Source organism: Schistocerca piceifrons, chromosome 11 (genome assembly GCF_021461385.2).
Source record: "Schistocerca piceifrons isolate TAMUIC-IGC-003096 chromosome 11, iqSchPice1.1, whole genome shotgun sequence".
Classification (NCBI taxonomy): domain Eukaryota; kingdom Metazoa; phylum Arthropoda; class Insecta; order Orthoptera; family Acrididae; genus Schistocerca; species Schistocerca piceifrons.
This window is the reverse complement of record NC_060148.1, coordinates 25,037,369-25,050,781: the sequence shown is the minus strand read 5'-3', so window position 1 is coordinate 25,050,781 and position 13,413 is coordinate 25,037,369. Positions and strand designations below refer to the sequence as shown.

At 44.6% G+C, this 13,413-nt stretch overlaps 1 protein-coding gene across 2 annotated transcripts in view; it reads right to left on the bottom strand.

The window, feature by feature from the left end:
• LOC124719934 (poly [ADP-ribose] polymerase tankyrase-1-like) overlaps positions 1–13,191 on the bottom strand; it is a 48,886-nt gene extending 35,695 nt beyond the window's left edge. For both annotated transcript variants that reach the window (XM_047245129.1, XM_047245130.1), the window contains exons 1-3: positions 13,151–13,191; positions 8,381–8,553; positions 8,225–8,272 (exon numbers count right to left, since the gene is read on the bottom strand). In XM_047245129.1, coding sequence (XP_047101085.1) covers positions 8,225–8,272; positions 8,381–8,468 — 136 coding nt within the window. In that variant the 5' untranslated portion in view covers positions 8,469–8,553; positions 13,151–13,191. The remainder of the gene's footprint in view (positions 1–8,224; positions 8,273–8,380; positions 8,554–13,150) is intronic.
• Between the last annotated feature and the right edge of the window lie 222 nt (positions 13,192–13,413).

Genomic DNA, 13,413 nt, shown 5'->3' with positions numbered 1-13,413 from the left:
CATGGTGTCAGTTCCCTTCAGCACTACTTCAACCATTAGTCGAGCCCATGAAACTTCATGCTGCGACACTTCTGCGTGCTTGCTCGGGCACTACACGATGTTAGGCTTTCTTTGGCTCTTCAGTGTATGAAGGCCAATGACTGAATCACTCACAGACTCATCATCACCCAGCCCAATCCGCTAAGGATAGAAAGTTGAAATTTGGAGAGCGTGTTGGTCTTAAATTGTAGGCGTCGTTTAAGAAGGCATTTTTCGGAATTCCACCCCGAAGGCGGTGAAATGGGGGATAAAGTGTTTTTTGAAAATAGGTCATTGGCAACTCTTTAATGTCTTTCTAAATGAAATGTAATAAACAAAAACTGTGGTGCTTTAGATGTGGCCAAGAATACAACACTTGTCAGGAGCCTTGTAAGATTCATGAAGAATCAGTATCTAGCGGCAGTGCTATTAAATAACAGTTAAACTTCCATTTATTAGTAGAGCACTGGTATGACGCGAATTCGCGATACTCGGCATTAAAGGCTTGTGGCAATTTTGAAGCTAGAACTACGAAAATTGGTATGTGATTTTTCAGTCAGAAATAAATAATACTTTGAGAATTTTTGGAAACTGAGCCACTAAGGGGCTAAAATAGTGGGTGAAAGTTTATTTGAAAATAAATCATGTTGAATAACTAATGAAACATAAAAAAGTACATCTGTGGAAATTGGTATTTGACTAAAAAATGTGTTTCAGTGTTTCTGGAAGTTCAAGGTCTAGGGGAGTGAGACAGGATGAAAAGTTTAATGGAATTTATTCATCACGAAAGCATACTAAAAGCTAAATGTACAGAAATTTGTACACTCCTGGAAATGGAAAAAAGAACACATTGACACCGGTGTGTCAGACCCACCATACTTGCTCCGGACACTGCGAGAGGGCTGTACAAGCAATGATCACACGCACGGCACAGCGGACACACCAGGAACCGCGGTGTTGGCCGTCGAATGGCGCTAGCTGCGCAGCATTTGTGCACCGCCGCCGTCAGTGTCAGCCAGTTTGCCGTGGCATACGGAGCTCCGTCGCAGTCTTTAACACTGGTAGCATGCCGCGACAGCGTGGACGTGAACCGTATGTGCAGTTGACGGACTTTGAGCGAGGGTGTATAGTGGGCATGCGGGAGACCGGGTGGACGTACCGCCGAATTGCTCAACACGTGGGGCGTGAGGTCTCCACAGTACATCGATGTTGTCGCCAGTGGTCGGCGGAAGGTGCACGTGCCCGTCGACCTGGGACCGGACCGCAGCGACGCACGGATGCACGCCAAGACCGTAGGATCCTACGCAGTGCCGTAGGGGACCGCACCGCCACTTCCCAGCAAATTAGGGACACTGTTGCTCCTGGGGTATCGGCGAGGACCATTCGCAACCGTCTCCATGAAGCTGGGCTACGGTCCCGCACACCGTTAGGCCGTCTTCCGCTCACCCCCCAACATCGTGCAGCCCGCCTCCAGTGGTGTCGCGACAGGCGTGAATGGAGGGACGAATGGAGACGTGTCGTCTTCAGCGATGAGAGTCGCTTCTGCCTTGGTGCCAATGATGGTCGTATGCGTGTTTGGCGCCGTGCAGGTGAGCGCCACAATCAGGACTGCATACGACTGAGGCACACAGGGCCAACACCCGGCATCATGGTGTGGGGAACGATCTCCTACACTGGCCGTACACCACTGGTGATCGTCGAGGGGACACTGAATAGTGCACGGTACATCCAAACCGTCATCGAACCCATCGTTCTACCATTCCTAGACCGGCAAGGGAACTTGCTGTTCCAACAGGACAATGCACGTCCGCATGTATCCCGTGCCACCCAACGTGCTCTAGAAGGTGTAAGTCAACTACCCTGGCCAGCAAGATCTCCGGATCTGTCCCCCATTGAGCATGTTTGGGACTGGATGAAGCGTCGTCTCACGCGGTCTGCACGTCCAGCACGAACGCTGGTCCAACTGAGGCGCCAGGTGGAAATGGCATGGCAAGCCGTTCCACAGGACTACATCCAGCATCTCTACGATCGTCTCCATGGGAGAATAGCAGCCTGCATTGCTGCGAAAGGTGGATATACACTGTACTAGTGCCGACATTGTGCATGCTCTGTTGCCTGTGTCTATGTGTCTGTGGTTCTGTCAGTGTGATCATGTGATGCATCTGACCCCAGGAATGTGTCAATAAAGTTTCCCCTTCCTGGGACAATGAATTCACGGTGTTCTTATTTCAATTTCCAGGAGTGTATTTGCCTTCTATGTTACAAATATATACATTACGTGTTTCGCTTTGTTTGCAAACTGAACCCCTCAGGGGGTGAAATGGGGGATGGAAAATGTCAAGAAAATATTACATTAAAAACTGTAGAGTCAAGTCTATGAAAATTTTATTTTAATTCTCGATTAGATATAAATACATATGTATTACAGAATGAAAGTCCCTATGCCAGTATCACCACAAGAACGTAAAACGCATGATTAACAAAAAAACTTGGACTTCAGCTACCAGAATAATCTTTTTGGCAGAAGTATGTTCAGAAAAGACCACGCTTCGGTGGCCTTAATTTGCGTGAAATGTTTAGAACGTGTAGAAATTTGTAAACAATATAAAAATTCGATTAAAGAAAGAAATATCTGTGCACACCATACAGTCTGCGTGGGAGAAGCAGCGAGTGGTAATGTAGTCTTTAATTAAACCACCTAAACAATTTTCTATTGGTTTCAGCACATTTCGTCTGCAAAACAAGCTACAGATGTGGTGCAAAGCTCATATCCTTAATTTCCTTCTACAGTTGTTTGCCAGGAGATCATTCACAAATTGGCAGTTCTTTATTCAACGAGGTATCATCCTGATATTTCCATTTATTTAAAGAAACAACAATATTGTACTGCAGGAAACTGTATTGCTCTGCTCCTGATACTCCTCTTTGTTGCCAATTACACAGGATCAACAACGGGCTAATAGTGTGTCGGGTGCGTTTCTAGGAACCATTAACTTGGGGTAGCAGCATAATCAGACTGCAACCAGTTTTCAGCACTTCTTACACATGCCAATACCATAAAATGTGATCAAAAGTATACGGACACCCCCAAAAACATACGTTTCTCATATTAGGTGCATTGTGCCACCACCTACTGCCAGGTACTCCATATCAGCGACCTCAATAGTCATTAGACATCGTGAGAGAGCAGAATGGGGCGCTCCGCAGAACTCATGGACTTTGAACGTGGTAAGGTTATTGAATATATTGGGTGTCACTTGTGTCTTACGTCTGTACGCGAGATTTCCACACTCTTAAGCATCCCTAGGTCCACTGTTTCTGATGTGATAGTGAAGTGGAAACGTGAAAAAGGACACGTACAGAACGACTGCGTACAGGCTGATATCGTCTGTTGACTGACAGAGACCGCCGACAGTTGAAAAGGGTCGTAATGTGTAATAGGCAGACATCTATCCAGCCCGTAACACAGGAATTCCAAACTGCATCAGGATCCACTGCAAGTACTATGACAGTTCGGCAGGAGGTGAGAAAACTGGTTTCGTGGTCGAGCGGCTGCTCATAAGCCACACATCACGCCAGTAAAAACCAAACGACGCCTCGCTTGGTGTAAGGAGCGTAAACATTGGACGATTGAACAGTAGAAGAACGTTGTGTAGAGTGACGAATCACGATACACAATGTGGCGATCCGATGGCGGGGTGTGTGTATGGCGAATCCCCAGTGGACATCATCTGCCAGCGTGTGTAGTGCCAACAGTAAAATTCGGAGTCGGTGGTGTTATGGTGTGGTCGTGTTTTTCATGGAAGGGACTTACACCCATTGTTGTTTTGCGTGGCACTATCACACCACAGGTGTACACTGATGTTCTAAGCAACTTCTTGCTTCCCACTGTTGAAGAGCAATTCGGGGATTGCAATTGCACCTTTCAACACGATCAAGCACCTGTCCATAATGCACGACCTATGGCGAAGTGGTTACACGACAATAACATCCCTGTAATGGACTGGCTTGCACAGCGTCCTGACCTGAACCCTATAGAACACTTTCGGAATGTTTTGGAACGCCATCTTTGTGCAAGGCCTTACCAAACATTGTAGATACCTCTGCACAGCGTAACACTTCGTGAAGAATGGGCTGCCATTCCTCAAGAAATCTTCCAGCACCTGATTGAACGTATGCCTGCGAGAGAAGCAGCTGTCATCACGGCAAAGGGTGGGCCAACACCGTACTGAATTCCAACATTACCGGTGGAGGGCGGTACGAACTTGTAAGTCATTTTCAGCCAGGTGTCGGGATACTTTTGATCACATAGTGCACCTTTCCTTCCTGATATTATTTTGAGCTGATGTACGCTAAAACAGCGTTTCAGATGACATTAATAATTTGAAAGGTTAAGTTCTCAATTGCAAGATCTAATTTTCGTTCAAAAAATTACCAGTTCCTGTTCATAACCAGTGTCTAGAAAATCCTCTTTAGATGATAAGGGGATACTTTAAATGAGAGGTTAAATTACGTTTTACATATATGCAATGTCCTTCTGTCTACCAGCCCAAGACTTCGTTATATTCATTTTAAAATCAGAATTTGTAGTAGCTCCAAAAAAACACGAGCAACTAGGTACCCTAGGAATCGACAATATTCTGTCCTAACTTCTCTATGTGGATGGAATGGATATCAAATTCCTGTTATATGCTCTTAACTGTAGCGTACATGAACATGGAAAACTGCCAGTTGATTTTGAGAGAATCCTTATAATGCCCATCCGCAAAATTAAGAATGTCTTAAAAAGCGAAAATTACCGAAAAGTTCACCACCCAATAAGAACCTCCTTCGTCCTCGAACAGTTGGCGCCACATTCTCAGAAAATCAATTTGGTTCCAAAATAAAATTTAAAATCACTTTAGAGAGCCGTACGAAAGAAATTTATGAATGTACATAGCTTTTGCAGATATATAGTAGGTGTGTGATAATATGAAAGTAGGAATAAACTTGATAGCTTTGAAAGCATTATAAAAACGAGATAGCACTTACTGGTCGGCATTGTACACAGGTAAAAACTTATATTCGCAAAGGAATCGAAGAAGAAAGTGGTGTGTCAGCAGCTACTTTTACTCCATACAAAGAGAAGACACCTAAACATGTGAGAGAACAGCTAGATATAGGTGTAGTGAAAGTGAACAACGTCTCGCACCCATGATAAATAAAACAGGTAAAGTTACAGGGAGATACTATAACATTAAAGTATATGAGGGCCAAAATCATAGATGAAGGCTTTTTGATAAAGCACGAGAAACCAGTGTTCCAGAGTATCTATGTGACAAGCTACTCATATCTCGAAACGAGTCACCTTTTTCAAATCTATCTGCTAAGGACCCCACACAGCAAAAACTCCAGCACTGTTTTTAAACAGTCCCTTTGCTGCTCCTCAATCTCTGCCCTGCCATCCCTGCAGCTTCGTCTATGTTATGGTCCCAGTCTAAGTCGGACCTGAACGGAAGTCAGAGAGGGCTATATCTGTGACCTTCTGCATCTCGCGGAGAAACAGGACGAGCTGAGTTAATGCGACAGGAGTGCGTTTTGACCACTCAGCGGAAATGGGAGAATGTTGCCGTAACCCCGCCAACCGTGTACAATGTGTAATGTCAGCGCCAAGTGAATCTTTCCCCTGGAGCACGAGGTAGTAGAAAAGATAGTACGAGCAGTTGCGGTGGGGTTTCTTATCGAGAAAATCAGAAAGACTTAACATCATACAGGTACTCCACTCCACACATAGTGAGCTACCTGGGTAGCAGCTTCTAATGTACACCTGACCATTTTAGTGGCACCTTACAGTTCTCAAGCCAATGGTGCAAGTCCTGGAAACTGCAGCCAAGCGTTTCATAGAACTGGCTTCCTCTAGAGTCAGAACCAGGAGGCACCATCAGTTCTTCAGACACTGCTGCAGACTGTGAGCTTTGTCAGAACTCCATGAACAAGGCTTGTGTTCTCTATCTTCTCTGCCAGATGCTGGAATGATCCAAGCACGATGTTGGAGCTGCAACGACGGGCATTTTCGTTCCAATGTGTGCCACAATCTGCAGCGGGTGTATCCTGCTCCCTCAGTAGCTCCGGGATAGCCTCTACAACATGTCAAATGAGGACATCGGGTGTGAAAAATGAGTGAAACTCGTGTTGCTCCCCAACCCTTGTTGCAATTTCTCTAAGTGTTACCATCATTCGCCATTCATTGGAATTGCCGACGATTTATAGACCACTAGCATTTTTGCGTTTGGCTAGTCCTCACACGGGACACAGCATGTTTCCAAACATGTGAAGTGAGTCACTTGTTGGTCAGAGGTATGGGTAAAACACCATGAGCTCTCTCTGATCACTCTCTCTCCTTTTCATGGCGTCTACTCACTCAGTGTCAAGTGCATCAGTAATGATGAAAACTGTACATCCTGTAGAGGAGACAGAATACACAGGAGAGGACAATACACGAGGCGAATGCTTGCTGTCTCTGGTACACGACTGTGGAGAGCTCTCCAAACGCACCTATTCGCACAGTTTCTAATTGTTTGACCACAGTCAGGGTGAATTCCAGCAATGAACGAATGTCAGCCAGCTCATCAGCATTCACCGTGGAGCTGCGTTGTGGTCGCTGCAACTTTTTATAGAATAACAAACAAATGTCACTAAAATGAGCTAGCGGATTGTCTTTTAATTTTTGGATCACTTAAGCTAAAGGTATAACTAATTACAGTTGAGAACTAGTATCTATTAACACAGCAGAAAAATCAGGGATAAAAATATATTAATTTTTGTTAAACGTCTTTTGAAGTTACAGTAGCTAACAGACTCAAATACAGCTATAATTTGCGATAACATGTGCTTCACTAAGCAATCAACCAAAGTCCATTTACTAAAAAAATTTTTTTAGATGTAGCACTCGCAAATACCGAAAAATCTCCAAAATTTCCGTTTCTTCACGTTGATATACGCTGAAATTTGGGATGAAGATGAGACAAGTAATAAAATCGTATAAAGTACACGTGTTGATTACAACTGACATTACAGCAGGTAACAGATTTTGCGAGGCAGTTATTAAATCACGGAAGTAGAGAACCACAACGAGATGTGATTCTTGAGTTTCTCCCGGCGTATTTGATAGTCAAAATATCCACGGGTGTGCTGCCGGTCTATAGTGTCCAACTACCCCAGGAATTGGAACATCTGAGAACTGTATTTCGAAAAAATGGGTACTCAGAGTGGCAGATTCAACGTGCTCTCCGCCCAACCACTGCAGCACAACCTCTTGAGATGGATGAAGTCACGAGGGAGGAGGTAGGCACTGCATTTATTCCATACACAGGCGCACTCTCGGGGAAAATCGCTCGCATTCTGAAGAAACACCGGGTCGGAACTGTGTTTTGTCCTCCAAATAAAACTCGTGCACTGGTGGGGAGCGCCAAAGATGACCTCGGTTTGAGGAAGGCCGGCGTGTACCAGATTCCGTGTCAATGTGGCAAGTCGTATATTGGTCAGACGATGCGTACCGTCGAGGATCGATGCCGTGAACACCAGAGACACACTCGCCTGATGTATCCGAGCAAGTCGGCGGTCGCTGAACATTGTTTGTCGGAAAATCACGCCATGGAATATGACCGTACGAGGATTCTGGTACAGACGTCGAGATACTGGGACAGCGTTGTTAGAGAGGCCATCGCAATTCGCACCAATGACGACCTCATAAACCGTGACTGTGGCTATAATCTTAGCAAGGCTTGGGAACCAGCGATCGGGTTAATAAAGAGTAAATCGAGCAAACGTATAGTTGTGACGACCACGGCGGACAGAGCCATCACACCGACGTCATCTCAGACGCCGTCGCAATCTGTTCCACCGCGCGACCGTGGCGCGGGGCGCGGACGGCGGAGGGAGCGCGCCGCGGGCGGAGGGTATTTAAATTGGCCGCCGCCGCGACCGAACCCAGTTCCCTCTGAGCAGCCATAGCGTACGGATCTCCGTGCCGGCACGTTCACAGGAGCTCAGTCCGTCAGTTCACCTGATGATGGCGACATGTATGATCGCCGAAACATTGTGCCCGTTGGACACTGTAGACCGGCAGCACACCCGTGGATATTTTGACCACAACGAGATAGGTCAGCACCAAATGACGCTATTAGACCTTGAAATACCCTAAGAAATTATGCAAAAGAATATTTACCTGGGTTTTCAGATCTTAAGCGTAAAACATTGACTTCCAGATCGGGTCCTGTAAAAGAAATTCATACAAATGGAAAAACTGAAAATATATTTTATTACTGACTATGGAATTGTTATTCATTATCGAGACTTATATCAACAGAAAAAGAAAATTTACCTATAATGGAATCTGAGTCATTGCAATTTGCAGCTATGACTACGGCCACCAAAATGCAGATGAACCAACTAATGCTTCCGCAGAACATCACGCAAGGACTAAGATGTCGGACCCAAGTGTGCAGAACTTTTCCCACGAAATATTTACATCAGATTTACACACTGTTGCACAACCTGTAATTTTATGAACAAATAGAGTTACAAAATTGATTTTCCTTTGCAAGCTGTATAGCATATTTATTACTGTAAATTAATGTTTTGATGTAACTTGGATTACGTCGTTCTAAGAGACAGATGTCACTTCGGTCAGCGCATTATATTTCTGTTTACATCTGATTAACTGCCGGAAAGTGCTCTCTAAATGACTTATAGTCTTTTGTCACACCTATACCAGTTGCACAGGTATCGGTATCAACTTAAGTTTCTTTAATGAAGCTGCTGTGTAGTAGATGGTGTGCTAATGTTTCACACAGGTGGAGAGAGGGGTGGGGGTGTGTGTCGCCTGCAGCAAAGGCATCAGGTGGCTAAATGAGCCTCAGGCGTGTAAGGACAGGCCAGGGGGAGCTTCCCAGCGAGGTCGGGGGGAGAACTATTGTATTAGGAATATAACGGCGGCTACAGAGCTCTGTGTCGAATATGGCTGTTGCAAGCTTCTAGTCATGCGCTATGATGAACCTAAGACAGTTAAAAGCTGATCGCAGTGAGACGAGTTCAAAGGAACATAGGCCACAATTTTGCGATAGTTATTGTAAAAGCTACGAATTTTTATGATTGTGAAAATTATGATAGGTAGTAGAAAGTAATGACTAAGAACTGCTTTGAGCTATTGTGGAAAAAGCAGATATTAAATGAATGCTAAGGAAGTCAGTAAATACTACAGAAGTCACATCTCAGTCATTTTACGTGTTCTAAATACTGCAGCAGATTTTAGAACAGTATGATGGTGTAAATGTGCCATTACTCTGAATTTGTGAAGGTTACACGTAATGGTAAAATAGCACGAGGTACGCGCTTCTATCATCATGAATATTTGGAGTTTGATGATATTTAATCATTGGTGTATTCATTATGTAAATGCGCATTCATAATATTTCTAAATAAAAATTATGTGGTCAACATTGTGACTTTCTTCAGCGTCATATACACCGAAGAGCCAAAGAAACTGTTACACCTGCCTAAAATCGTGTAGTTCCCCAGCGAGCACGCAGATGTTTCGCAACACGACGTGGCAAGAACTCGACTAATGTCTGAAGTTGTGCTGAAGGGAACTGACACCATGAAACCAGCAGGGCTGTCCGTAAATCCGTAAGAGTGTGAGGGGATGGAAATCTCTTCTGAACAGCACGTTGCAAGCCATCCCAGATATGCTGAATAATGTTTATGTCTGGGGAGTTTGGTGGATAGCGAAACTGTTCAAACTAAGAAGAGTGTTCCTGGAGCCGTTCTGTAGCAATTTTGGACGTTTGGGGTGTGACATTGTCCTGCTGGAACTGCCCAAGTTTGTCGGGATCCGCAATGGACATCAATGGATGCAGGTGATCAGACAGGATGCTTACGTACGTGACACCTGTCAGTGTCGTATCAGGGGCCCCATATCACTCCAACTGCACATGCCCCACACCATTACAGAGCCTCCACCACCTTGGACAGTCCCCTGCTGAGATGCAGGGTCCATGGATTCATGAGGTTGTCTCCATACCCGTAGACGTCCATCCTCTCGATATAATATGAAACGAGACTCGTTCGACCAGGCAACGTGTTTCCAGTCATCAACAGTCCAATGTCGGTGTCGCCGGGCCCAGGGGAGGCGTAAAGCTTTGTGTCGTGCAGTCATCAAGGGTACACGAGTGGGTCTTCGGCTCTGAAAGTCCCTAACGATGATGTTTCGTTTGGTTAGCATGATCACACTTGTTGATGGCCCAGCATAGAAATCTGCAGCAGTTTGCGGAAGGGTTGCACTTCTGTCACACTGAACGATTCTCTTCAGTCGTCGTTGGTCCCGGTCTTGCAGGATCTTCTTCCGGCAGCAGTGATGTCATAGATTCTTGTTTTACCAGATTCCTGCTACTCGTGGTACAGTCTTGAAATGGTCGCACAAGAAAATCCCAACTTCATCGCCACATCGGAGCTGCTGTGTCCCATCGCTCGTGCGCTGACTATAACACCACGTTCAAACTCACTTAAATCTTGATAACCTGCCATTATAGCAGCAGTAACCGATCTACAAATGCACCAGACACTTGTTGTCTTGCGTAGGCGTTGCCGACTGCAGCGCAGTATTCTGCCTTTTTATGTATCACTGTATTTGATCACGCATAGGTATACCAGTTACTTTGGCGCTTCAGTGTATAATAAACAGTGTACTCAATAATATCGTTGAGATGATGTGCAAAATGGCAACTACTGGATTCATTACACACGCAATACCGACGTACAAATGTCTTGGACACTTCGCCAAGTACACCAGACGTCACACAGATTTCATTAGATCCAACAAACTGCCAACAAAAGTAACATTCATAGAGGAACTTGATGCACGGGCATGCACCATATAAGAGTAATAGGAACTGCTAGTAGCGCCTTTAGTTGGTTAGGAGTCGTCTGCTAATGCACGTAACTGACACGAACCGATAGAGGAAGACATAGAAGAGCTGTCGCGCTACAAGTCGTGGGAAACAGTTGAGAAAAAAAGAAAATGACTTGGTGCTTTCTTTAGTTTTCCTCGTTTTGATAACAAGCTCTTTTAAGAATGAGTAACGCTGAGAAGTTTACACCCGCGGTTACACCATGGGTAACAGAAGAAATACTTGAATTCATCGATGAAAGGAGGAAGTCCAAAAACGTTGAGGGAATTTCGGCAATACAGAAATACAAGTCGCTGAGGAAAGAGATAAACAGGAAGTGCAAAGAAGCTAAGACGAATTGGCTGCATGAAAATTGTGGAGAAATCGAAAAAGAAATGATTGTCGGAAGGACTGACTCAGCATATAGGAAAATCAAACCAATGTTTGGTGACATTAAAAGCAACGGTGGTAACATTAAGAGTGCAACGGGAATTCCACTGTTAAATGCAGAGGAGAGAGCAGATAGGTGGAAAGAATACATTGAAAGCCTCTATGAGGGTGAAGATTTGTCTGATGTGATAGAAGAAGAAACAGGAGTCGATTTAGAAGAGATAGGGAATCCAGTATTAGAATCACAATTTAAGAGAGCTTTGGAGGACTTAAAATCAAATAAGGCAGAAGCGATGGACCACATTCTATCATAATTTCTAAAATAATAGCGGAAGTGAAAGCAAAATATCTATTCACGTTGGTGTGTAAAATGTATGAGTCTGGCGACATACCATCTGACTTTCAGAAAAATATCATCCACACAATTCCAAAGGCTGCAAGAGCTGACAAGTGCGAGAATTATCGCGTAATCAGCTTAATAGTTCATGCATCTTCGTTGCTGACAGGAATGGAAAAGAAAATCGAGGATGTGTTAGGTGACGATCAGTTTGGCTTTAAGGAAACGTAAAGGCACCAGGGAGGCAATTCTGACGTTCCGGTTGATAATGGAAGCAAGACTAAAGAAAAAGCAAGAAACGTTCATAGGATTTGTCGACATGGAAACAGCGTTCGACAGTGTAAAATGGTTCAAGATGTTCGAGAATTCTGAAAATAATAGGGTTAATCTAAAGGGAGAGACGGCAAATATACTATATATACAAGAGCAAAGAAAGTTATGAGGGAGGATAGGTTAAGAGAGGACGACCAAGAACGAAGTGCTTGGATTAAAAAGACAGGACTGTAGTCTTTCGCCCCTACTGTTCAATCTGCACATCGAAGAAGAAAAGAAAAGGAAAGGTCAGGACTGGAATTAAAATTCAAGGTGAAACGATATCAATGATACGATTTGCTGATGACATTGCTATCCTGATTGAAAGTGTAGAAGAATTACATAATTTGCTGAATCGGATGAACAGTCTAATGAGTGCAGAAAATGGATTGTGAGTAAATAGAATAAAGAGGAAATTAATGAGAAGTAATTGAAATAAGAATAGTGAGGGGCCTAACATCAGGACTGATGCTCACGAAGTAGATGTAGTTAAGGGGTTCTACTAGCTAGGCGGCAAATTAGCCAATGGTGGGTGGAGCAAAGGGGACATCAAAAGCAGACTAGCACCGGCAAAAAGGAGATTCCTAGTCAAGAGAAGCCTAGTAGTATAAAAATAGGCCTTAATTTGATAAAGAAATTTCTGAGACTGTACGTATGGAGCGCAGCATTGTGTGGTAGTGAAACGTGGACGGTGGGAAAACTGGAACAGAAGGGAATCGAAGAATTTGAGAGGTGGTGCTGCAGACAAATGTTGAAAATTAGATGGGCTGATAAGGTAGGGATGGGGAGTTTGTGCGCACAATCGGACAGGAAAGGAATATGTGGAAAACACTGACAAGGAGAAGGTACCAGATGATAGGACATCTGTTAAAACATCAGGAAATGACTTCAATGACTTCCATAGCACTAGAGGGAGCTGTAGAGGGCAAAAACGGTAGAGAAAGAGATTGGGGTAAACATAAAAAATAATGGAGGGCGTAGGTTGGATGTGCTGCTCTGAGATGAAAGAGATTGGTACAAGAGAGGAATTGGTGGCGGGTCGCATCCAACCAGTCAGAAAGTCAGAAAAATAAAACAAAAAAGGACAGAGAACAGGATAGTGTCAAAATCCAGAAAGAGATACGTTCAGCACACGGCACAGTAATGGAGAAAACACGTAGAGACTTACCAGACACGTGTTACTCCGGTCCGCGCCGTAGCAGCCTGCTCTATGGCGGTCGGCGGTCGCGAGTCGCTCCTTTTATACTTGGGCTGTGCACGGCTGGGCAGGGCTGCCACCTCCCACCCACTCTGTTCTCCGATTTCCCTCTACTCCATACCCCGCTCCACATTCCCCTGCCACTTTCCTGCAGTGATAACGCGTGAGCACGTCTGACGTCCGAAAGTCTTGCTACGCGATGTCTGACAGCAACAAACGCCAAAGACACGTGA